This window comes from Pogona vitticeps, chromosome 6 (assembly GCF_051106095.1).
Source record: "Pogona vitticeps strain Pit_001003342236 chromosome 6, PviZW2.1, whole genome shotgun sequence".
Classification (NCBI taxonomy): Eukaryota; Metazoa; Chordata; class Lepidosauria; order Squamata; family Agamidae; genus Pogona; species Pogona vitticeps.
The window spans coordinates 99115392-99140732 of record NC_135788.1 but is presented as its reverse complement, the minus strand read 5'-3'; the positions used below and the strand labels follow the sequence as shown (position 1 = coordinate 99140732).

At 41.7% G+C, this 25341-nt stretch overlaps 1 protein-coding gene and 1 long non-coding RNA gene across 4 annotated transcripts in view; one reads left to right on the top strand and one right to left on the bottom strand.

Moving 5' to 3' along the window:
* Positions 1–25341, top strand: part of PPP1R9B (protein phosphatase 1 regulatory subunit 9B) — a 94565-nt gene that overhangs the window by 58227 nt on the left and 10997 nt on the right. For both annotated transcript variants that reach the window (XM_020794062.3, XM_020794061.3), the window contains exons 4-9: positions 6064–6168; positions 10917–11052; positions 13817–13969; positions 19663–19716; positions 20817–21046; positions 23123–23219. In XM_020794062.3, the coding sequence (XP_020649721.3) occupies positions 6064–6168; positions 10917–11052; positions 13817–13969; positions 19663–19716; positions 20817–21046; positions 23123–23219 (775 nt within the window). The remainder of the gene's footprint in view (positions 1–6063; positions 6169–10916; positions 11053–13816; positions 13970–19662; positions 19717–20816; positions 21047–23122; positions 23220–25341) is intronic.
* LOC140708456 (uncharacterized) overlaps positions 1805–25341 on the bottom strand; it is a 62160-nt gene continuing 38623 nt past the window's right edge. Inside the window, exons 4-6 of one of the 2 annotated variants that reach the window (XR_013537585.1) lie at positions 23956–24020; positions 14077–14182; positions 1805–12809 (exon numbers count right to left, since the gene is read on the bottom strand). This is a non-coding gene — a long non-coding RNA (uncharacterized LOC140708456). Of the gene's footprint in view, positions 12810–14076; positions 14183–19427; positions 19705–23955; positions 24021–25341 lie in introns of those variants that run through there. The other variant, XR_013537584.1, reaches the window with a different exon arrangement.

Sequence of the window (25341 nt, the reverse complement as noted above, 5' to 3'; positions counted from 1 at the left end):
TTTGCGACACATTTTTTGTGATCGCAAAAACGATCGCTTTGCGATGTTCCCTATGGGGGAATTTCCCTTTGCGATGATTGGTTCCCTGCTTCGGAAACCGAGCATCGCAAAGCAACAATTTTAAAACAGCTGATCGGAAGTTTCAAAATGGCCGCCGGGTAAACAAAATGGCTGCCCGCTGTTTTCTGGGGCGGATTCCTCGCTTAAGAGGCACCAGAAATGGCTGCGCTATGGAGGATCTTCGCTGAACTGTGAGTTTTAAGCCCATAGGAAAGCATTAATCACGTTTTAATGCGTTTCTATGGGCTTTTTAATATCGCATAGCGATGTTTTCGTTCTGCAGCGATTTTTGCGGAATGAATTAACGTCGCAATGCGAGGCACCACTGTATCTTGAAGTAAATTGTACCTACTTCCCTCCATCTGCTTCCTTCTTAATTTGTAACTTAATGTGTGACTAGATAGGGTCTAAATAGGGTCTCTTAAAAGTGTGGCCTGACATTTAGAATGACCCCTGCATCTACACACAAGGATTGGGTGCCGTTGGGGTGGGAAACCACACCACTCCTCAAAACAACCCTGTTTTATCTGTTCCTTCTTCACACCATCCATGCCTCCACATCCTGTCTTGTCTTCCCCTCCATGGGAAGCAAGCGAAAGCTGTATTTGGTAAGTGACATATGACTTCATTGACTTGCCACAAAAGAAAATCATTGCTGGATTTTAAGGGGAAAAATGAGGAAAAAAGAGGTCCACTCTTCCTCCTCTTCTGTCTCTCCCTCTGGGGAAAGCTAGGTTCCCCCTCCTTCCATTTATCGGTAAGGAACTTATCATTTCATTGATTTGCCACTGGATTGAAACAGCACTGGATTGGAAAGGAAAGGAAAGGAAGACACTCTTCTGCCTTCTCTTCTGTCTGCCTTGTGGGGAGCAGGGGAAAGCTGGATAAAAAATATCAGTGACATATCACTTCATTGGCTCACCACCAAAATGGAACAGTGCTGGATTGGAAAGAAAAAGAAAAAAAATAAAGGTTGTCATTCATGTCCTCTCCTGTCACCCCCTTTGCATGTTGAAGCAGAACGCTGGTTTTGTTTGTTTGTTTATTGGGAAGTGACATATCACTTCATTAGCTTGCCACCCAAGTGATAATAGCACTGAATTTTGGGGGGAAATGCCTACCAGTGCCACTTTGGTTCAATACTATCAATCACATGTACTGGAAACTGAACTAAAACAGAGCACTCTACCTGTGTTTAAAAAAGGTAGCCCTTGACACTGATCCAAAAAGGTGCAGATAGCCATAAAAAGGGGCCAAAATGCTTCACAATTACCAATGTGTCATGTAGTTGCCAGAAAATAGATTGAACCTGATTGTGCCAAGAGTAGTCCAAAATGTGAAATAAAGCAGCATCAGATTTCATCTTAAAAGACAGATGACACCCAGAGATAGGAAGCATTACAGCTCTCAGGATAATCCAGTGAACATGTCGAGTGATATTGGGACTTATGCTATTTCCTGCCTATAGACTTAATATGTCAGCAAAAGGTGTCCCATATTGCTCTTCTTGATGGGATGAGGGGGAGGGACCTTTATTTCCTGAAAGTTGGACTGGCAGCAGGAATTATTGGGAATTAAATACTGTTCCCAGTACAGAAGCCCCCAAAGACTTCTTTAGGATAAAAGTTATCTCAAGGTAGCATTGGGATCTTGAGAGAGGGAATCTGAAATGTTTAATTCTCCCCAAAGGGACGTGGCTGATGATGTTACACAGCGTAACTTTAAGCATCTGGATTTTAGTCAATTTTTTCTTAGCCAGTTTTTAATTTACTTCTGGTAGAAGCAAGCCTGAAAAAGACAACAGTCCTTTCATACTTTTTATGATAAATGGTGGGACAATGAGTCCCTCTTGAATACGTTTCTGGACAAAATGCAGAAGTGATACCTTGATGGTGGTGATCATTTTGGATGACATACAGACTGGATCCAAGAATATTTTGAGGGATCTCTAGAGAAACCCAGTTCTAGTGTAGAAATACCTTTAGAAATAATACAAAGCTAATTTATGTTTTAAAAATGGTTATATTTTACAAGAAATGAGATATTTTTCAGCACCTGCTTGCCCAGTTTCATAACAGATCATGAATATATTATAAGAACATTATAAATGAAAGCAGTAACTCACATAGCGTTGTGTAGAAGAGAATCAAACTTTGTTCTTGAGGAGTGTAACATGTACTCTGCACAGAATAGCCTGATGTGAACTGCAGCTGGAAGATTGTAAACTAAAAATAGCATCTAAACCTGTGAAGACTCTTAACTGTGCCCCTGTTGCTGCTTCTATGAAGGAACAGTGCTTGTAGACATATAAGAGTATCGCTATAGGAAGGATCCCAATATGTGCTTTCATTTCCCCATTTAGTATGACTGGTGCCTTACATATTTTTGAAGAGTTACATTAATTATCTGGTTTTTTTATATAGCTTAAGAAAGTATACATAACGTCGCTCCTCTTTTATCCACACAACCATCCTGTGAAATCATACAGGATAAAAGAAACTGTCTGGTCCCAAAGCAAGGGGAGATGATACCTTTATTACCCCACTGAAAAAAATTAATGTTGAAAGCTAGCATTTTTTAAAAATGTATATTTTTATTTATTTATTTTAGCAGTCCCATTAAGCTATCACTGGCCTTTGGCTTTGTATTGTATAAGAACTACATGGCTTTGCTTGTTTGGTTATTTTTGAGTGGTCCAAGTTCATCCAGTTGCTATCATGGCTCAGTGTAGCATTAAACCTGTATTTCCCAAGCTCTGATCCAGTATTCTAACCAGTACATTACTCTCATGCTTAGCAACTTCTGTCTATTTTGTAAAAATGGTAGCCTACTTTTGCTTCTCAGTTAAGTCTATTGGATTACACATGTCTGGCTCATCCTGATGAGGAAGTAGCCACTCTTCCTCAAGCCTTCACAGCAAGTGTAGGTAACCTGGTAACCTCCAGAAGTTTTGTGCCATAAGTCTCATAATCCCTCACTGTTGGCCTTGATATCTAGAAGCTACAGAATAATGATATCTGCAATAAATGTTTATACCAACAGGTTGAGAAATTCGTAGTAATTGAATTGTAACAGCACTTGGAATCTGAGAGGGCACCATGTTCTATGTATCCCATAACTAACTAAAGCTCAAACTTGAATGCTTTCTTAGAAACACCATAAGGCTTTTTCCTTACTTATTTTTTTAAAATTTTTCAAATAAATAATTGCATATTGTAAATTCTGAACCATCTTTTGCCTGTTGCGAAAGCGCGCAGGAATTTCTTTTGACTCCCAGAACAGGACTGAGTTTATAGTATTCCCAAAGGGGGGAAACCCCCAGCTTATTACCTCAAGATTTCTTCATTGGAGCAATATGATTTAGGAAAGGATGGAATTAGGAGTCATTTTGTTGCAGTTATTTAGTAAGTTAGAGTGGAGAAGTTCAGTGAGCTTAAGAGCCAAAGTTAAGCTGGAAGACTCTGCCATCGCTCATACCAGTCCCATATTTGACTGCTGCTATTGTTTGTAAAAACAAACAAACAAACAAGAAGTGCATAAGTGGGCCTTCTGTTTTTGATTTTTCCTTGGGAACTAACAGGAAAGCTCCTATTCCTTAAATCCTCCAGAAGTAGGCTCCCCACCTTTGTGAGTCTGTGTGTTTAAAAGTGTAGTCACTCTGTGATTTCCTTGAGCATCACAAAAATGCACCTGAGAAGCCACGTGTCATCCATTAGCTGCCATTTTAGTTGGGTGTGGAAGATCTATCCCTGCGAAACACTCAGAGATCTACTAGTAGATTCAGATCTACTTTCTCTTGGGCACCACCAATTTCTGTACTGTAGTACATAAAAAGAAGATGAGGATCCACCATTGTTCTGTTTTCATTTCCATATATGAAGCAAAATTCGAACCAAAATGAATAATAAAACTTTTCAGATTCCAGCATTGTTGAAGTTGAAATATGTGCTTTGATGCCATTTTGGTGCCCAGAAATATTATGAATAGTTTCTCTGTATACAAAGCATCATCAATCATATGCATGCCCTCTCAAGATTCTTTTAAAGGAAGGACAAATTGGTTACTTTATGCATATTTCACCTGGTAAATCAATCATCAAGACTGCTTTTAAATTGTATCCTGTATTTGCAAGAGCTGAGCAGGGCTGTTAATGACAGGACATTTTGGAGGTCACTCATTCATAGGGTCACTGAAAGAGGTGGCTTGACAACTAACAACAACAAGAAGAAGTATTATCCTTATTGGTGTTGGCTTTTGGAAGGTAGGACTGGACCAGGCCATTATAGGAATCACCATTAAAGACTGCTTTGCACTATTTGACCTCCCTTAGTTTTTTTAAAGAGTGTTCTCTTATTATTTTGTTATCTGCCATGAGACTTTTGTGAAGAGGTAAAGCAACCTGCCTGTGCTTTGTGCTCTTATCTATGTGTAGGACAACAAGGTCCACCATCCCTAGCCGATATAATCATTGACAGGAACTACAGTCCTATACATCTGGAGGCCATGGCCATGTTAGGGTAGATTGATATAGAGTATAGATTGGAATACATAAATATATTGTATATAAACAGTAATATTAGCTTACAAACTTTTTTTTACCTCAAACCTTTGATGCTGAAACCAACTCCAGTTTAAATAAATAAGCAACCATTGTCTCTTTGTGAAATGCTGGAGTGGAACATCTTTTGATGCTTTCAGTGTATTTTCACAGAATTGTAATTTGCAAAAAGGAGGCTGTGGGGGGAGGGGAGGGTAGAGAAACAACCATGGTACTAAATGCCAGTAGGGCTGCTACTTGCTGTCATGGCAACCACCATGGCTTCCTGCCCAGTACTGGGGCACAAGCAAAATATAAACAGGGACCTTTATGGGAGAAGCTTGGTAAGAACTCTCTCTCTCTCTCTCTCTCTCTCTCTCTCTCTCTCTCTCTCTCTCTCTCTCTCTCTCTCTCTCTCACACACACACACACACACACACACACACACACAAACATCATACTGATATCACTTACCCTCTTGTAAGACTGGTCTTGCCTAGATTTTATTTCCCAACTGCTCATTTGTTTCTTTAATCTTGAAAAAAAATACTTCTGTTTCAGGAAGGAAGTTATCATTGAGGCCTGCAGGCTCATCTTCCTCATCTCTTAAGCCACAGCTTTTCCTGTCAGTACATCAAAACATAACCCTGTGGCATTCTAGCCTTTTCACTGTGGCCTGTTAGCAGCGTAAATACAAACACTAAGAATTTGTTCCAGATCTCCAACTCACATGGAGAATCAGTTCATGGTGTAGAAGATAAAGTGCTGACTTTGGATTAGAAGACTAAAGTTCAAATCCCGAGATAGGCTTGAAACTTGTATAGCCCTGGGCAAGAGAAGCCACTGTTTTTCAATCTCATCTACTTGTAGATGAGAAAATGCAAAGTCCTATGTACAGTATTACTATGAAGTGCTATGCAAAAGATATGTAAAAATAGCTGCGGTTTTACAGATTGATAAAAGTAACACATCATCTTCCATTTCTCCAAACACAAGACAGTGGCTATCATTTTCTTGGTTGTGAATGGACTTAATTAAAAAAAAAAGCACACTAGTTTAGCATAGAGTTAGTGTTTGACAGTGCAGAAAATTGGGAGGCAAAGTCTCCAGGCTTTGCGTGGCTCTCCAGGGCTGCAAATTCTGAAGGGAAAAAAAGCTATCTTCTGCAGCTGTAGACTGCTGAAGTAGTGATTTTCTAATAAAACAGGTTGCAGAACCAATGGGAAAGGGACTTCTAGCAACATCTGCTTTTAATTGTTTATGCTTTTTGCTCATTTGGGGGAGGGGGATTATGCAGGCCCCAGTAAGTCTTGGAACTGGACAATTAGCCCCAGGACCCTCCAGAGTTGCCTACTCTTCATATAAAAGGTGTCCACAAATTGACTATATGCTTGACAAATGCACATGTACATGTTAACTGGTCACAGTCCAATGCTAATTTTCTCCTCCCTTTTCTCCTGTCTTAGGATCCAGGTTAATGACCTTATTGTCGAGGTGGATGGCACCAGTTTGGTTGGCGTAACCCAAAGCTTTGCGGCCTCTGTGTTGAGGAACACCAAGGGTAGAGTCCGGTAGGGGAACGGTGTGCAGCTCACTTGTGTCATGGGACCAGAATATGTGTTTTCTGTCTATTTGTGAACACAAGCATTGATTCAGAGGGAATCCTGGTATAACATGGAAAAATTATCTATAAGCAGTCATTTTGTTTCCTATGTAAGCAAGATGGCAGCTGTTAAGTTTTCCTGCCAGCTGTGGTTTTGCTTTTTCTGTTTGTATCAGATGCAGAAATGAACTGCCTTTGGGGATTAATTACATCATAAGAAAGCCAAGGGGCTACAATATTAATGGGTCAGCTAGCAATACTTCTGGCTCTCAATGGTGGTTGATAGAATATTCCGTGTAGAAGGAATAATGTTAATACTATATAAAGCAGGCACTTCAATGAAAACTAATGATTAAAAAAAAAGTCAAGGAATTCAGACAAAGATGACATATTTTTCACAGCTTTTACTCCGGTAAGGCTTCTGGGATTTTATGCATCTTGTGTCAGACAGATACTCAGTAGAAGGATGGAAAGAGGTTGAAGGCTTTACATGTTGAATTTTTTTCCAGTTACCCGGGTGTGTGTGTTAAGGAACAAAAATAATAATAATTAATAAAAAATAATAATTTAAAGTCTATCTTTTGTTGAAGCGATTTGTAAAAATAAATTCTATAGAGTTAAAGAAAATTACTGAGGAAGGGGCAAGACATCTGGTGTCTTTAAAATAACAAGGGTTTTTGCCATGTTTAATTTGCCTTAAGATTAAAAAGTTTGCATTGGCACAGGGCTTTGTGGAGTGAGCCAGATTCATCAGATACATGGACTGCAGTCTATGAAAGCTTGTGCCAAATAAACCTTTTAGATTTTAAGGTGCCACAAGAATCTTTGCTGATTTTACTGCAACAATCTGATGCATCTTTCAGCCTGAAGGTTTGTGCCTTCATAAAATTGTGTGAAGGATAGACATTCAACACGTATACAGTGGGGTCTCTACTTAAGAACTTAATCCGTATTGGAAGGTGGTTCTCAAGTTGAAAAGTTCTTATGTTGAATCTGCATTTCCCATAGGAATGCATTGAAAACCATTTAATCCGTATCTGCTCTTTTCCGTCCATAGAAACTACAGTGGAACCTCTACTTAAGAACTTAATCGGTTTTGGAATGGTGTTCTTAAGTTGAAACGTTCTTAAGTTGAAACAAAATTTCCCATAGGAATGGACTGAAAACCAATTAATCCGTTCTGGCTGTTTTTTTGTTATGTAGAGGTGTGTTTGTACATTGAAGCATTAGTTCCCATAGGAACTAATGCAAAGCTGGTTAATACGCACTCTACCACTAGGGGAAGAATTTTTTTTAACCTAAAATGACCTAAGGTTAAAAAAAGAGCAGGAAAGGTTTTTTTCCTGTTCTTATCTTGGATTTCTGTTCTCAAGTAGAAGCAAAATTTAGCAAATGGAGCTGTTCTTAAGTTGGATTGTTCTTAAGTAGGGACGTTCTTAAGTAGAGACCCCACTGTATACACAGCCTTAACCCATAACGGGGGGATGGTGTGGAAGGCTGAACTTACTGAATATATGCCAAATGTAACTCCTTCTAAAGACATAGTTAAAGCCTAACTCTTTATCTGTCTGTTGTATGAAAGCATTTTTCAGTACTCAGTGGATAATTTCATTCTCCTGTACAAACTTGCATTTCAGTTCTGACAAAGGTAGTAGCAAACATGCACCCTAGCATGTCTGTTCAGTGGTTCTACTGTACTTTCATTTTTGGGCCAAATATGCTTTTGCCCTTTTAGCTGCACATCTAGTTCCTAAATTCCTAATCCAGACCTTCATCACTTTTGTCCCTGACAAATCAAATCACTTGAATAGTGAGTGAATGTCGTCCTAAATTCTACCACTGGAATAGTGTTACCTGGACTGAAAAGAGGCATGAGCTCTCAGATTTCAAAGCACATGTTATTTCTCTTCTTTATTAAGAGAACAGATATGCTGAATTGCAGCTCTGTTATTCCCCAGAGGCATGTGTGGGCCTCTGTACAATCCCTCATCATCATCATCATCATCATCATCATCATCATCATCATCATCATCATCATCATCATCATCATCATAATTGCATTCCCTCAAATTGATTGTGACTCATAGTGACCCTTTCCTGGGTTTTCTAGGTCAGAGTATTCATTCCCTTCTTCAGGGGGCACTCTGGGACTGTAGCACTCGCCCACGGCCACACAAGCTGGCTCTTCGCCCATGAGGCCCAGTGGGGAATTGAACTCCTAGCCTCTGGTTCTGCAGCTAGAGACCTAACTAACTGAGCTATCCAGCCAGCCACACTCCCTCATACTAACACAATTCCAGTTACCCTTTTCTCAGTCAGAACCTCAGGGTTTTATCCCACCTATCCAGTGAGAAGAAGAACAGGAAGGAGGAGGACTGGGGAAAACAAGGAGCACTCACTGAATTGGTTAATTCCAAAATGTGGCAATAAAAATAATCCTCTGTCCCTGCCTGTTTTATTTGATATTCCTAGCTGTACCTATGGATTTCCACAGCTATTGGTCAACACATAGAGATTCCTAGCTGGAACTGAAAGAGATAGTAGGGTGGCGCTCTGGGGTTTATTTTTTTGGAGAGAATAAACACTATGGATAAGCACTTTGTTTCCTGTGAAATAGGTAGCAGCAGTTTGCTGGCAGTGTTGTCCTCTCACATTTGGTTCAGATCTGTAGAAACTGTGGAGCTGTGCCCATTATCTCAGAATGTGCTCCACTGCATCAGGGGCTAAAAGTGTTCTGTGTTGTGGCCATTTTATTTGCTACCTCAGGAACAAGTGAGAGATTTTTTGAAATATATGGTAGCTGTGGACACAGAGCACTGGGCTGACTGAATTTTCCTGTCAGCTGTGATTCAATTTTGTCCTTTGTGTTCTGTACAGCTGCCTCTGTGGCCTTTTTTTAAAAAAAGTCTCACCAGAGGCATTTGGCCTGCCTTTTCCTGGCAGCGTTAAGAATTAGAGGTTTGGCACAGTTCCAGTATCGTCGTAGTAGTGGTTTTAAAAGAATGGACTGTTTGAAAATGGCTTGTAAGCAGGAAAATCTGCCGCCACCCCCCTTACACACACATACACCCCATAGTGTCACAGGTATATATACAGGTTCATACAATAGGGAGGCCTATAGAATAGGTGGGGTCAGACCTAGAACCTAACCCCTTCCTCTCATATTTGAGGGCTGCTCTGTTCCCAAGCGACAGGAACCTCAACTGTGAGAATGGGTTGCTAGGCAACTAGTTTTCCTCCATGCTCCACAGCAACCACTCTGCCTTCATAGATAGAAGGGGCTTGTTAACCAGTTAAAGGGTTTGTTAATCAATTTAACTGGTGCTTTGACCCATTTTAATCACAACTTTATTGCCTAAAAATGAGCACAATGATACGCAAATTCAAGACACACAAACTGCATACATCCTTGACGTATAGTTTGTCTCTGAAGTCATAGCTAGTGGTGCATTAGTGAGATGGTAGTCCTATTCAGTCATTTTTATTTGTGTACAAAGCTCCCGTGAAGAGGGGAACATTTTAGCTCCATTCCTTCTGTCCTTGGTTTCATTGCCTTCCTGCATATGGAGGGCAATAATCTAGAATTGAAATCCTTTGATAACTGTGAACACTTTCTACATGAGTTGAGACCCCGGTTTTCTAGGGTCCGGACTCTTGTAGTGAGCTCTCGCAGAAAACAGAGCTGTCCTTCTTTGGACCTATTACTTTTTCATACATAGGAAGGTGACAGAGAAGTATGACTTGAATAATCCTCTCTTTATATGAGTTTTATACACAGATCCGAAAGACTGGATAGAGCCGGTTACTTCCTATAATCTCGAAGCCTTGCTTCAGTCACAGATATGTGGGCAACTGGATGTGGCTGCACAGGTGTGAAGGGGGTTCTCTGTGCACATGCCCAGAGGCACTTATATTCCCATAATTTCTTGAGCCTTGCTGTTAAAATTCAGGTTCAAAATAAAACCAGGCTTCTGAACCCTATCCAGCTTTTCACTTCTCTTTTCCTGGGACATACTATACTGTATATCCAAGATCTCTTTGCTGCTGGTTTATTCATGTTCACTACCACCTCCCCCCCCCCACCCGGTCATTCAGAAAACACTGATAGCACCTTGTGAAATTTTGGAATCTGAACCGATACTACATGGAAAATCTGTCTAGAGCGGCAGCAGTAGGAATGCAGCTTTTACTCCAGAACAAGAAGATTTAACCCTTTTGCACTATTTGCCAGAATAAAATGATATTAAAAATTGTATACTAGTCTCACTGCTTGACAAGACAGATACAGGACAAGGATCTGTATATTCCTCCAGCAGAGCTAACAGAAGTTAAGCAGAGCAAAGAGAACTTAGATAAATAAAGCACCATCTAGTACCATTGTCCTAATTGAAGTACAGGGTCTTGAAGCTCCCATTAAAATGCCAGAACATGCAGTCTTACATTCCCCACATCACAACTTTTTTTTAGCACTGTCGGACCAAGCGTTTTTTCCCTTAGTTGGAGGCTTTCACTCCTGTGGATTGTCCTTGTCCACAGCTAATTACTGAAGAAATAAGCAGGTCTTTACAAATTTATTCAAGACTCAGAAGCTGGCTTTACTAACATTGTTTCGAGCACTGTGTGTATAGAGCTTGGCTACGAAACCTCTGTCATGTTACTGTACCATTTGTGGATTTCTGTTCTTACCTTCTTTCTACCCCTTTTAATTTCCCTTAGGTTCCTGATTGGCAGAGAGAAACCAGGAGAGCAGAGTGAGGTGGCGCAACTTATCCAGCAGACGCTGGAACAGGAACGATGGCAGCGGGAAATGATGGAACAAAGATATACTCAATACACAGAGGAGGATGAAGAAGTAAGTGGAATTAATATCGTCTATGGGAATCAGGAGACAAGGACATAGCCCAAATTTCTTCCCTGTTGCTTTTTGAGAGTTTGAATGAAAAAGAGGTACTGACTGCAACTGTTACATTTTGTGATACCCTCTTAGTTACAGTGTAAAGGCTATGAGCCAACTAAAATGGGACAAGTAAAACACTGGGTAGGCCCTGTATATACTATAAAGGCCTCCTCATATGTTTTCCTACACACCGACTCTTAGTCGGGTACCTAGTGCTTCAGTACCTGCAAGTTTTATATTTCTCTGCTCTCCAATGGCCATCTCCTCATTTGTTTCCTGTTACATACTTCCGCGTTTATACCACCTCATTCCCTATCCGGGCTTATTCCTCCTCTTGCCTTCTGCCAAAGTGTTCTCTTCTTCTCTATAAGTTTGATGAAACATCTTCCTCACTCTCTGCCCATTCTATAAAATATCAGTTGCCAACAGTGCCCTTTGTCTACTTCTCCCACTTCCATTCCCAGGCTTTCTGTCATGTCGCTCTGTTAGAAATTAAACTTGGAAGAAGTACATTCAGTACATATATGCTATCCTCACATCTCAACAGGCCAACTTCAATTTATTGTCAAGTATCAGGTCACAACACAACAGAACATTGTTATTATTTTTGTGATGGTTTTTATTGCAGAAAAGGCTTTAAACAGTTTTTAAAGAGTGTTAACCAACATCACAAATTTTCCAAATATAAGATGAGGAAACAGTGCTTGGGAGATACTGACATGTCCAAGAGCCAGCCTGGATCACTGTTCCCCTCCCTCAGTTGCAACAGTAGTAGTATAGCCCCTGTAAGATGAGCCCTGGTATATCAGTAATAATCATTGGGAAAAAAAAGTCAAAGTGGTCCAGCATCTCTGTGTTGCAGTAGATAAGCAGATGCTTCTAGAAAGCCCAAAAGTGAGCTATTAATGTAATAGCATTCCATGTTATTTTTCTACTTTTTTCCCTCAGCCAGACTGATCTTTCATATCAGCTCACAGAAATGGACAGCTGTTAACACTCTGGTACTGACAGGTACACTTGATAGGAGAATTTGAGGAACTTCATGCAAAATCATATCAACTTGGCCAGCAGTTGCTAGAGACTTTTGCACCATTATAAACTTCCATTACACATTACAGTATAATTGTTTGCTGTAGAAGTGAGATCCAAATGAGACTGACTATGTAATAAGGGTAGGCAAACTGAAGCACTTTCTCATGTGATAGAAACATAATTTCTACAAATGGAAAAATGTTAATACAAGATAGGTCTATCATTAACTATTAACCTTGAGAGCTAAGAATGGAACTTACGTACAGTGGTACCTTGATTTACAAACTTAATCTGTATTGGAACGGCATCCATACGTTGAAAAGTTCGTAAGTCAAGGCAAAGTATTCCATAGGAATGCATTGAAAACCATTTAATCTGTACCTGCTGTTTTCTGTTCGTATGTCGAGGCGCTGTTCATAGACAGAGTCATTAGTTCCCATAGGAACTAATGCAAAGCCGGTTAATCCATACTCTACCATTAGGGGGTGATTTTTTTTAAAAAAATTCTTCTTTTGAACTAAGATGAACTTAGGTCAAAAAAAGGGCAGGTTCATAAGTTGTGGCTCCGTTCGCAAGTTGAAGCAACTTTTTTGCCAACTGAGCCGTTCGTAACTCAAATCGTTCTCAAGTAGGGACGTTCATAAGTTGAGGTTCCACTGTACTTGGTAACACACTGCCTGCTGAGGACAAACAATAGAGAGTGACATTGTTTGCCATGGCCTTCTTTTGAGCTTCTTAGGGCATCTAGGTGAGCATAGTTGGAGGTGAGCGAAGCAACAAAAAAAAGTGAGCTCCTTATATACCACACCATAGCTTTTAGAGCACTCTCTGACAATTTGCAAGTTAATTATGCAGGCTACATATTGCCCCCCCCCCCCCCCGTGAGCTGGATACTCATTTTACTCACCTCGGAAGGATAGGAGGCTGAGTCAACCTTGACCCGGCTGCCTGGGATAGAACCCCAGGTCGTGAGCACAGTTTCGGCTGCAGTACAGCAGTTTTAACCACTGCGCCACAAGTGAACAGTTGACTTTTCTGTATGCAGTGACTGTTGTTCCTTATTTAAGAATATGGAGTACCAGATGAATATTGGTACTGGAGACAGAGAGACAGGAGGCTTTCTTAAATTGAGCCAGACCATTGGTCCATCATGACTGGCAGTGGCTATCAAGAATTTCAAACCTGATTCTTCATTAGCCCTTAGCAGCTTACGTGCTGGAGATTGGCCCTGGGACCTCCTGCATGCAAAGTATGTACTCTGCCACTGATCTGTAGTGCCTCCCTAGATTATTTCAGATCACACATGGATAACTGATTTATTATTCTCTGTTGGGCTAGTCCCAAAGTATTATGCCCACTAAAGATGTAGCTTCTGTGTATAGTTTTGGATATACCTCCTCTGGGAGACAGGAAGTATAAACAAGCTCCATATAACTTGGTTAAAGTTTTAAAAGATTAAAGAAGTAGAGGTCAAAGAAGTGCAAGCCCAAAATATGAAATTAACTTGCCCATATTTCCTATAAGCCTAACAAATCAAAAGCAAATAGTGCAATTCACTTATACTTCTCGTTCCCTTTGTCTCAAGGTGCAATCATAAGCTGTTCTCAGTTCTGCACGTCATCTAGTGTGCTGTTAACACTGATGTCAAAATACTAAATATTCAAGCTTCTTCTAATGCAATTTCCAGACAGGTGAATATGCTACAGATGAAGATGAAGAGATGAGTCCTATGTTCCCCAGCAGCGAGATGGCCATTGAAGTCTTTGAGCTGGCTGAAAATGAAGACATGCTGTCTCCAGTGGAGATGGACCCTGAAAAGCTGGTGCATAAATTTAAGGAGGTAAAATCCTATTATAAAGTTGGGCAACCTGCAGACCTCAATATAATTTCAAATACCTTCTATAAGTGATAAGCTTGTACAACTGACAAGAAGGTGATCTGCCTCACCTCCATAAGTCTAATGAGCTGGGAAGTAGTGAACAGCAGGATGGTGAAAAGTGGTGAGGGAGAGTGGCTGTATCCATTGTTTGTTCCCCAAACACACTATCATCATCTGAACTGGGTAAACCATCCATGAGGAAATACAATATGAAACAGGAAAAAAAAGGTTATTCTTGTTTCAACAGGCTTATACAGAATTCCTTAGCTAATGAAATACTGTTGAGACCTCTTATTTTTGCGAAGCACACAGAAGAGAGGGCAAATATATTTGCATAAGCAGAAACTTAAATTGTATTCTTAAACTTTTGAGACAAACAGATGTGGAAATATTCCATTCTTTTTGTTCAGGAGGTGCACAATATAGTAACTCTCAGGGTGCAATTAGACAGTGAGAAAGGTGCATGTCTGATTGCTGTGGAAAGGGTTTCTCTTATTGGGAGCTACCTCCCTAAAAGCAACTTTTCGGTCTGTGCAGGAATCATTCCAGTCCTGCTCTGAAAAAAAGGAGCCCTACTGCTGGGCATAGATTGGGGTCAGACTGGAATGCTATTCTCCGTGCGTTGTGTGATCATTGGGAAGTAGCTTGCACTGGATTGTGCCACAAGTCATCCCAAATGCAAGCTGTATGCCTATGTGATTACACTCTTAAGTCACTTTGGCCATGCATATGCATGCCTCGCTTCACAGGGGGAAAATGGGGGTGGGGAAGAGATACATTTATCTTTTAATGCATGTTAAACATATGCAAACTTAACATTGTCTGTGGATGCCATATCCTGAGTCTGGATTTAAAAATAAAACCTGTTAAGAAGCAGAGAGATGGAAGAGAAGAAGAAGAATTAGATCCGAGAGGAATAAAGTCCTGACAACAGTGGGTAAAACAGTGACAAAGAATAACAATCTGCTGACATCCTTCTTTTTCCCATCTCTTCCACAACCAAGATAATCCAGGGTGTATATAAAGACTGCAGTCTAATTCATTAGTCAGTTTAAAAGGCTATTAACTGAGTAAAAAAACCTCTGCTATAATTAAGCAACATGTTTCCCTCTTATTTTAAATCTAAGTACTTTTGAGTAGAGATGGGGGTATTTGTATATGAATATGAATATCCCCCCCCCACAGGTGCAGATGAGGGCCCTCTGGAACCAGACCCACCACTTACATTTCTGCTGCGGCTGCAAGCTCCGCAGTGCCTTACTATCGCTCCATTGCTTGCAATAGATTAGCCACTCTTCGACCTGGCAGAGAGGCTCATCATCCCGCCATCTGCCAGACTGGCTATTCTATTGCGAGCAATGGAGCGATAGGAAGGCACCGCGGAGCTTGCGGAGCGGCAGAATCATGAGTGGTGGGTCTGGCCCCTGTTGGGGGATATTCAGTTATGAATACCCCCATCTCTACTGCTGAGAAAAGAAAGCACCAGCTTAGAAGAGGCATCCACCTTTGCTCTTACAAAGAAGAGGATGTTTTCTCTAAATTATAGCTCCTGTGACAAATTCTTGTATCCTCTAAAAGTAAAGGAAGTATGTATATTTACCCTCTGAAACTTTTGCTCTTAATCATAGACACATTTATATGTATTTCACTTGTTGATTGATGAATTAAAACTAATTCAACTACATTTTTTCTTTTAAACCAAATGATAGCCTTAATAAGAAAAACACTGTTGTTAGATCGGAATCTGTGGATTCTTCTCCCAGGCCTACCTAGATGACATGCCAGGGGTTCATTATCAGGCTGCCCTTCCCGCAACACCATTTTCTTAAATTGTGCCTAATAGAAGCCTTGGTGGGGATCCTTCTAAATCAGGCCCACAGCCTTATAGAGGGAATGGGGTGAACTTTTCCCTTCAGTGCGCTTTTCTTTATAAAAGTCACCCTCATATATATCATTCATTAAAGAAAACGTACAGAAGCTGTGCACATATGTTTTTCCTAATGTTCATTACTGATTTATTGATTCATTTAGAACAATAGCAAAAGGCCTACAGGGTAAAATAAAAGAATCATTAGTAAAACAGTCCTTGACCTCTTGGACTGATAATCTGAAATACACTATGCAAAGAGGAGAGATTGGGAAGGATATTTCACACAGAAAACTGCACTGTGGGGAAGAATTTTTAAAAATCCTCTCCTGCAGCAGTTACGACCTGGAATACACTACTACTATTTCCTAACATTTAAAGAATCAGGCATACACAACCATGGATCTCTGACATCTCATCTATTTAGATTCTGTCTGCAAAGACAGATCTGTTTGTGCAGACGTACCTGCACTTTCCTCTTTTGATTTGAGGAAAAGAGAACTTGTCTGCTCTTCAGGATTTGAAGTTTATCCTCCACTGTGGTGGGAAACAGGGCAAAGTTTATGGAGAGCAGAGAAGCAAATTTGTGAAGACTGAAAGCGAACAAAGGAGAATTGGTGCACTTTCAGAGGCTGAAACAGTTCAGATGAGGGGAGATTAAATTATGTGAGCTGGGAAAAGGTCCTTCAAGCAATAAATGAAGGCTCAGCCAACAGTATAGTGCTAAATTTTGAAATATGGCCATTTACCGTGACAGTTCTCCTAGCTATGCCTCCAAGGAAAGTAAAAAAAATACTGGCAACTATATTGATCCATATCAGGGTATATTGATTTTATTTATGTATTTAAAGTATTTTAACCTCATCTTTCTGCAAGGGCCCAAGGTGGCTTGCATCATTAAAAACACAATATTAAAAGTTAAAAACAGTAAATTATTCAAATGTTACAGAAGAATTAATAACATATTTAAAATGTTAGGGGAAAGCATTATGAAAAACAATGTTTCTCAAATCATCTTCACACAGAACCTGTCTAACTCCATCTTACATTTCTCTGACAACATATCCCACACTGCTTCAACTCCATCACACTGGCCACCGCCAAAACCTCGGTGTCCAGGTTCAGAGACATGTCTAGGAGCACATCCAAGCTGTGCACATGTGTTTTCAGAGGGAATGCAACCCCATCCAGTATAGCTTGCTATGCCTTTCAACTGACCAGAGGCACTTCTGTCTTGTCTGGGTTTAGTTTAAGTTTATTCATCCTCATCCAATCCATTACTGTCATAAGACACTGATCTAGAACTGAAATAGCTTCCTTAAAGTTTGACGGAAAGGAGACATAGAGTTGGGTATCATCTGCATATGGGTGACAGCAGACCCCCAAACGTCTAACAGCCTCCGCCAGAAGTTTCATGTAGATTTCAGCATGGGAGATATACTCCCCCCCCCCCCCGTGAGGATAGTAGCAAAGCTCAAAGAAACATGGAAGTCTGAATGGGGTGACAGGTAATGTCATCATCCTTGCTAAAAAAAAAAAAATTCCAGACTTCTGACCATGTGAGCGCTAGCTGCACTAAAACAGTTTGCTGAACCACCAGAAAGGATGTTGGGTTTGTGTGAAGATGTAAAAAACAAACAACAGTGCTTCTGTGTGTATTGAGTTCAGCTGATAACCCTGGTTCAGGTAGTGTGTCTCTGCTGACGCCTAGTGGCAGACCTGGCCCTCCGTTTGTCACTCTTAAGTATAGATTGGAATGTTTGAGGCAGCTGGATGGCTCTTCTTTTAGCTCAGCTTCACGGTGATGCCTGGATTACTACCATGTGACACAACTTTCTACAGTTATACCCCCCCACATCTCTGCTAGGAGAAAGCACTGTCCCCTTTCTGTGGATCCCTCAGGCTGCTTCACACATAATTGCTGAAGCTGATAAATGTCAAATGTGTACAGTACTTTGAATCTTTGCTTCTGTTCTGTAATGTTAGGCCACTGCCTTGTACTGTGGAAATGTGCTACAAGGGATTGCAGGTGGCCTTAGTGCCCAGCATGAGTTTTTGCACGGTGTTCGATGCAGTTAAAACAACAGAGAAAGACAGATGTGCAGGTGACAGGCTGGAGAGCACTGAATGTTTCATGTGTCATTGCTTTTTGCTGTAATATGTGAAGCAGCCCTTAGTTGACCATGGAATGTGTGTCAGCAAGCTTTCATTTAAGCAACCAGAATCAAGCCACCTTAGTCCTGGTTTACTGACACACTCTGTGCTAAATTTTGAAGGAGAAAGTGCGTGAAGAGGATATATGTCCCTACAATACTAAACTGACACTTTTAGTGCATGAATGAGCAAATTCCCATGAGTCCAGGGGCAAATTTCCCACCTTGGGACTCTACCTGGAGCTGTACCAAATGTAAAGGCATGAAACTGGAGGTCACCAGAAACTGAAGCATCCATGACAGCTGTCAGACCTCTGTTTAAAAACTTACCATGAAGGGGTAGCCCCTCCCCTTTCCATCGAACCTCAGGTTTTTTAAAAAAAAACCAGTGAAGTCAAGTCCACCTTCTCTGAAAGTAGTGAACTCTCCTTCATTGTTGATTTTTAAACAGGAATTGGATTGCCATCTGTTAGGGGATGTGTTCTCGAAGGCTTTCATGGCCAGGATCCAGTGGTTGTTGTGGGTTTTCTGGGCTGTTTGGCCATGTTTTTAAGGTTTTTCTTCCAAATGTTTTGCCAGTCTCTGTGGCCGGCATCTTCAGAGGACAGGAGTCAGTACTCTGTCTGTGCTCTGTTAAGGGATGCTTTAGCTGTGGATTTCCTGAAGTAGGAGAGGGTTAGACTGAATGGCCCTGAGATCTGTCCAGCCATACAGTTCTACAGTTCTGTGAAAAGGAGGCAAAAATGACACAGTTTTGTAAAACCTTTTTTAAAAATTATTTTAAGAAATTGAAGAGAGCTGCAGCTTGTTTAAAGGGAGATTGTCACTCCTGGAAGCTTCTAGGAATGTGAGCTGCCTTCTTTTTCTAAAAAATGAGAAGTTATCTGGGAGGATACAGGGGGATTGAAAGGCCAAAAAAAAAAAAGGCATTGGGGGACCACATGATTTCCACAACTTGAGAGATAAGGTGTAGGGGAAGGGGCCCTGCTCCAATTTTGCATAGGTTAATTGTGAAAAAAGTAGAATACTACCCAGATTGGTCCTGTGGAGCTCAGCCCTCTGGTGTGCAGAGGGCTGGAGAATCAGCTAAAACTGAATTCAGTGTGTATTTGGGATTGTTTTAAAAGCTACATGCCCTTTTTGATTTTCATGCTGCAGCTTAGAGTTATTAGCAAGAGATGCAGAGCCAGCAGTGTTATTTCTTTATGCAAGCTTGCTCGATGTCTTTGTGATGTGAATGCTTAGCTTGCATCAATGATACATATATGTGTGAGAGTGTGAGCACGCAGTTGCATGCACACATACACAGAGGCATACCTTGAACCTGAGGTTTCCTGCCCTCCCCTGATCAGCAGTAGGTGATGTCTAAAAGAAAAGAAAAACTGGAAGCATCCACAAAACCAAAGCCTGCTGTCAAACAGTATTTTAGTTGTTTGTGTGTTTTTCGCACCCTGCCAACTACATGTCCATCTCTGTATCCCATCATCAGTGGGTTGTAACAATCAAAAGACATCCAGCATTTTTTTCAAGAGAAATGGCGTAACCTGTGAAGCGCAGTTGGTCACGTGTCAGTGGAGTTTCTTGGTTTCATCCAAGCAAAGAAAAGATGCTAAACTTCTTGTTTTTCTCTTTAGCTCCAAATCAAGCACGCTGTGACTGAGGCTGAAATCCAGCAGCTGAAAAGAAAGGTAAGAATTAATGTGGTCCAGGAGATGTCAAGGACTACATTGGATAGCCATGAAATTCCTTTCTTCCTTTAAAGAATTGCCAGAGTCCGTACTTGACAGCCTTTTCCGGAAATGCTGTACAGGCTTTTCCTCTGAACTGACTTTTAATATCAGGGCTCTTTTTACTACATTTTGGTATCCTGTAGACCACAGCTTGGAATCCGGAGGGTTGAGTTCTGATCCCCCCCTACTCAGCCCTGGGTTGGGGCAGGCAGAGCTCTGATGCCACTTGAAACTGGAGGCAAAGTGCAGCAACACACATCTTCCCCACAGAGTGTTGTGGAATGTTAAAGTTTTATTTAGCGTGTTCTGTTATGAACTGTAGACCAGACGTTTCTGAAAACATCAGAGACAGTCCATGAAAGCCTCTGCCAAATGAATCTTGTTAGAATTTAAGGGGCCACAAGATGCCTTATTTTTGCTGCCAGAAGATACGAGACCTAGCCACTGTCTTCAGTGCCTTAGTGAATGATAAGCACAGGCGAGCCTTTCCTACTGATAGCTATTTATGTCCTGCCTATAGGCTTCCAATAGGCATCTGATTGACTACTGTTGGAACAGAATGCTAGTCTGGATAGGCCTTTAGTCTCGTCCAGCAGGGTCCTTCTTGTGTTCTTACATGTAGGTTATGTCATTTTCTTAGTGCCTGTACTCTGCACAAAGTTGCTCAGGAAGATAATTTTGGAATTACAACTGCTACAGAATGCTGCCCTACCCCAACGTTTATTTTAGGATGCAAGTCATTTCCCATAAGGTTAGATGCCAGTTGTTTCTAGACCCAAATCACAGTGCTGTTTTTGCCATATGTACTCCTAAATGGTCTGCATTTCTCAGGGCACACCTCGTCCTTTGAAAACTGCCATCTAATTTATGATCATCCAAGGTGTTCCTGCTTCAGGGTCCATCATATTTCCCCCTAGGCTGGTTCACAAAGGAAGTATATCTCCTCAGATACCACCTTGATGCTGTGGAACCCTCTTCTGTGACTGCTCATTAAGATTTAGTTAATGGGTAGATAAATGCATAAATTAATCATTCTTCCTCCTCCTTTTTCTTCCCAGCTGCAGTCCATTGAACAGGAGAAAGCCCGTTGGCGCCTTGAGAAAGCCCAGCTAGAACAGAGTGTGGAGGAAAACAAGGAGCGGATGGAGAAACTGGAGGGCTACTGGATGGAGGCCCAGAACTTGTGCCAGGCTGTGGATGAGCATTTGAAAGAGACACAGGCCCAATACCAAACTTTGGAGAGAAAGTACAGCAAAGCCAAGCGACTCATCAAAGAGTATCAGCAGAAGTAAGGACTTGTTTCCCAGATCTCTATCCCTCTATCCTTACTCTTAATTTTAGTGGTCTAGAAATCCATTCCAGCATGACAGGCAGCCATGATTAGCAACTAATATCCAGTAGGTTCAGTGGGTACCTGGAAGAGGTGAGCAGGTTACCAGAGGTGGAAACATGTCTGATTACCCACTCATCACCATCATTATTAATTAAAATTCAGATTTGTATTTCTTAAAATATCTTAATTTTAAGAAATTGCTGTGTCATCATGTTGATCTCAATTTATGGGAATCCTTTCAGGTGATCTTGGTATAAATTGGTTTACCAGTTCCTCCTACTGGTGGCATTCTGGGAATATGCAGTTTTCCCAGGGCTTCATGGGTGGCAGGACATATAACCCCAATGGCCATACAGGTTGTGCATGATCTCAGGTGCCCCTTCTCCAAGGAGACACAATAGGGATTTAGATTTCTAACCTGCCTCTGCAGCCAAGATTTCAACCATAGTGTACTCAGAATTGTTTTACCACTCCCTTCTTCTGGAAGCAAGTCTGGGATTGTGTCGCTTGCCCAGGTCTACGCTAGTAAAATTGGCCCTGCCTAGAGACCTAAAAAGCATGAGGCAAAGGGAACGGAGGAGTGGAGAACAATGAGGGAAAACTGGTCTCAGTTTTTTTTTCAAGTTGTACATTTATAATTGAATTTAAATTTAATTTATTTTGTTTTGTTCTATCCAATATAATTGAGATAAGGACTATGAACATATGGTAAGCCTTAGGCTACAGTTGCAGAATGTTAGGAAGGGGCTGTTCCTAGCTTTCTCATTCTTAAGACAAGGATCATGACCTAGTCTACAGAAGGAGGAATCAGAATGACCAGAATGGGATGGACTGGTCCTGGGGTGGTAGACTATAGGTGTCACATTTCTGAATGCAAGAAGGTAGAGCCAGGTAAGCATTTCTCCTCATTATTTTAGTTGTAGCGGTTGTTCTTTTGTGGACAGTTTTTTTCTGTAATTGTTCTTCCTGCCTGTAACCTGATAATGGAGCACTTCACTCTGCCATTTCAGAATTCAAGCTAGAGGTGGGGGTATTCGTATTCATATAAGAATACCTCCACACAGGTGGACTGTCCACTCACCCTTCTGCTGCTGCAGCGGGCTCCACGCTCCCTTCCTATCGCTCTGGAGCTCGCAGTCTGCAAGCAACTGCTGGCAGGAGGCAGGATGACGAGCCTCGCTGCCAGGTTGCAGAGTGGCTAATCCACCACGAGCTCCGGGGAGATAGGAAGGGAGCGTGGAGCCCGCAGCAACAGCAGAAGGTGAATGGATAGTCCAGACCCTCATTATGTCCACCTCTGCAGGGGTATTTGTATTCATATACGAATACCCCCCTCTCTAATTCAGACTTATCCAGCATTATATACATTAAATCTTGGAAAAGTTTCTTTTCTGGACTATACTGATGATGCTGGCTGGAGAATTCTGCAAATGACAGCTTCCAAACTCACAAACAAGGTTTATGAGAGTATTCTTGAGGACTCGGCAGCTGGACTATTCTTCTTAGATAGGGCTATAGTCCAACCTGTTGTCCTCTAGATATTTTGGACTATAATTCTTATCAAGCAGGGGCTGGGCAAAGTGTGGCCAGAGGGCCACTTTTAATCTCCTAGATGCCCAATTGCACCCCCAGCATCTCTGGGGCCCCCAAACCATCATCCCTGTGTAAATAGTATCCTTGTGTTGCCTAGGTGGCATGGGAGGCAGTTTTGCTAGCATCTGCTTCCAGTTTTGCAATTTTTATAAAACTGGCTACTAACGGGTTCTTTTCACAATTGTAAAAAATATTTTTTAGGTGGGCATGAAGTAGGTGGAGCCATCTGTCCAAGATTGTGAGGATGGCATCCTGAGACTCCTGGACTTGCCCACTCTTGATCCTGACTAAGCTGCCTTGGAGTTAAAGGAATTTAAAAGATGTCTAGTTGCCTGAACTGTTCTAAGGAGCGCCAATACTGTCTCCTCTTTTCCACACACTGTCTAGTTTCTGTAATTCTGACTGACACTTCCTCCTTCCTCTCCCACATTCTTACAGAGAGATTGAATTTCTCAAGAAGGAGACGGCTCAGCGTCGCATCCAAGAAGAGTCTGAGCTATCTCACAAGGAGGAAGTTGACAAGTTGCAAGAGAAGGTGGGCATCAAGGACAGTGCTGGGAGCTTGCCTTGAGCTCCAAAGAAGGAAGAAAGGAGTGAAGGAAGGAAGAGAGAGAGAGAGAGGGAGAGAGAGAGAAAGAAAGAAAGAATAGGTAGACAGACAGAAAGCAGGCCCTGGTTCAGCTCAGGGACACACGCAACACTTGTGCTCTTGGAAGGATGTAGCTGTAAACATGAGCCCTTACCAGAAGGTGAGGAATGGGAAAAAGGAGAGGCCCACCTTTCTGAACTCCATTAGCGTATGTTATTAATACTGGGGTGCTGCAGGATCTTGTGTCAAGCATTGGATCACTAATTAAGCAGGAAATCCTGCCACTGAAGGGCAGGAGCAAACGACTTTAATCCTTCTGAATCCCATATTGAAAACTGCGTTCCTGACCCACATCACATGGGATCCTACATTTGGATGTTGGGAATTCTTTGCCTGAATTTTGCTGAATTCTCCATCAAGACAACATGTACCTTTATATGAAATACTAAGCCCATACTGTACCTTCTCCAGACCTTCTGATGTGGGTTCCATATCCCATAATGATCTTTAGGCTTCACTTGTGATCTATAAGTTTATGACCATAGATCAGACTAGTTCTTCTTCGTGGCCTCTATGAATCACACCCTGGGTGATCCATACCTGTGTGACGCCTCATCAGAAGATTCTACATCTTCTGCAGTAGCAATAAACAGAATAAGCCCCTCCACATTTGTATAAGTACCTTGGTGCCAAGCATCCCCTTTCAGTTTCTTTCAACCACTGAGAGCTTCATAGTTCATTCTGCTTCTGTGAATAAAGTGAAAGAGAGCTTAATTATGATTCCTTTTATTTTTATTTTACTTCTCTTATTACGACTGAAATTATTAGTGTTTTGTTTTTCTTTTTCTCCACTATCAACCTACTGGCTGCTCCCCCCCCCCATTTTTTCTTAAATTGTTTTTCTCTAAATTCATGGCACCTTTGGGCCCATTTAAGCACTGCATCGTCTGTGACAATAAAATTCCACTTTCCGACAGACATGCTAAGTGCCCTTTGTTTAGGAGAAGAACATCTCCTCCTGTACCCATTGCAAGAAATTCAAATGTGGAGTTCTCCAGTCCCGCAATCCTTGCAACCAGTTAAAATGGCCCAATCTCCGTGTAAGGCCACTTCTCAAACCAAAGTGATGGAAAAAGCTGTTACCGAATCATCAAAACAATGTTCAGCAGCTACACCATCTCACTCCGACGCTCCATCTACATCATCCAAGACCTCTAAGACACACATTGAAACTTCGGCATCGAAAACTTCCACTAAACATCAAAGACTTACCGAAGCTTCTTCAGCCCCAGAACCTTCTCCTCCAAAAAGAGTCAAACAGTCTAAGCCTGTGGTCATCCCTCCACAGCCTCAACAACTCTCTGAGGTTCGTTTTCCCTCTGATGATGACAGACTCCCATCCCATCAACCATGTTCTCCATCACCAGAATGGGATGACAGAGTTGACCGTCTAACGTCCTCTCCTCCCAGTCCACAACCTTCTGTTCCATCGAGCAACCCCTCAGTTGTTACTTCACCCGAGGGCCTCCATCCCGAAGGACTCTACACCCTTCCCTACTTGGTGCCGTTGGACCGCCCAGTGATCCCTAAGCAGAGACATCGACAACAACAACCTCAACAGCCAGCTCCATTACGTGTGGCTCAGACCCACGCTCAGCACGCTCATCAGGTTGCCATTTGCCCCGACCAGTGCTCTTTTCGACAAGCTGCACCTACCAGCCGACCAGGCATTTTACCTGCTTCCATGGTACCATCTAGCAGCCAGCCTCCCTCTTGACAGCCATCACTGTTGAAACGGCCATACCACGAGGACACTACTGTACCTCAACTTGCTCCCTACCTGGCGCTGAAAAAGCCCAGAACGGTTGAGGAATTCTCTTCCACTTGTGAGGCTTTTACAGCCCCAGCTTCCCAATACTTTCCTACCAGACCAGGAGATGGAAATCATTCTTCACGCTTGGCATCGCCAGTGTCCGTATATTCTACTGCTGTGCCATCGCATCAGCAACCTCCATTTAGACACCACAGGGACACAGGCTCTGATATTGACGATCCTCGACATCCACCC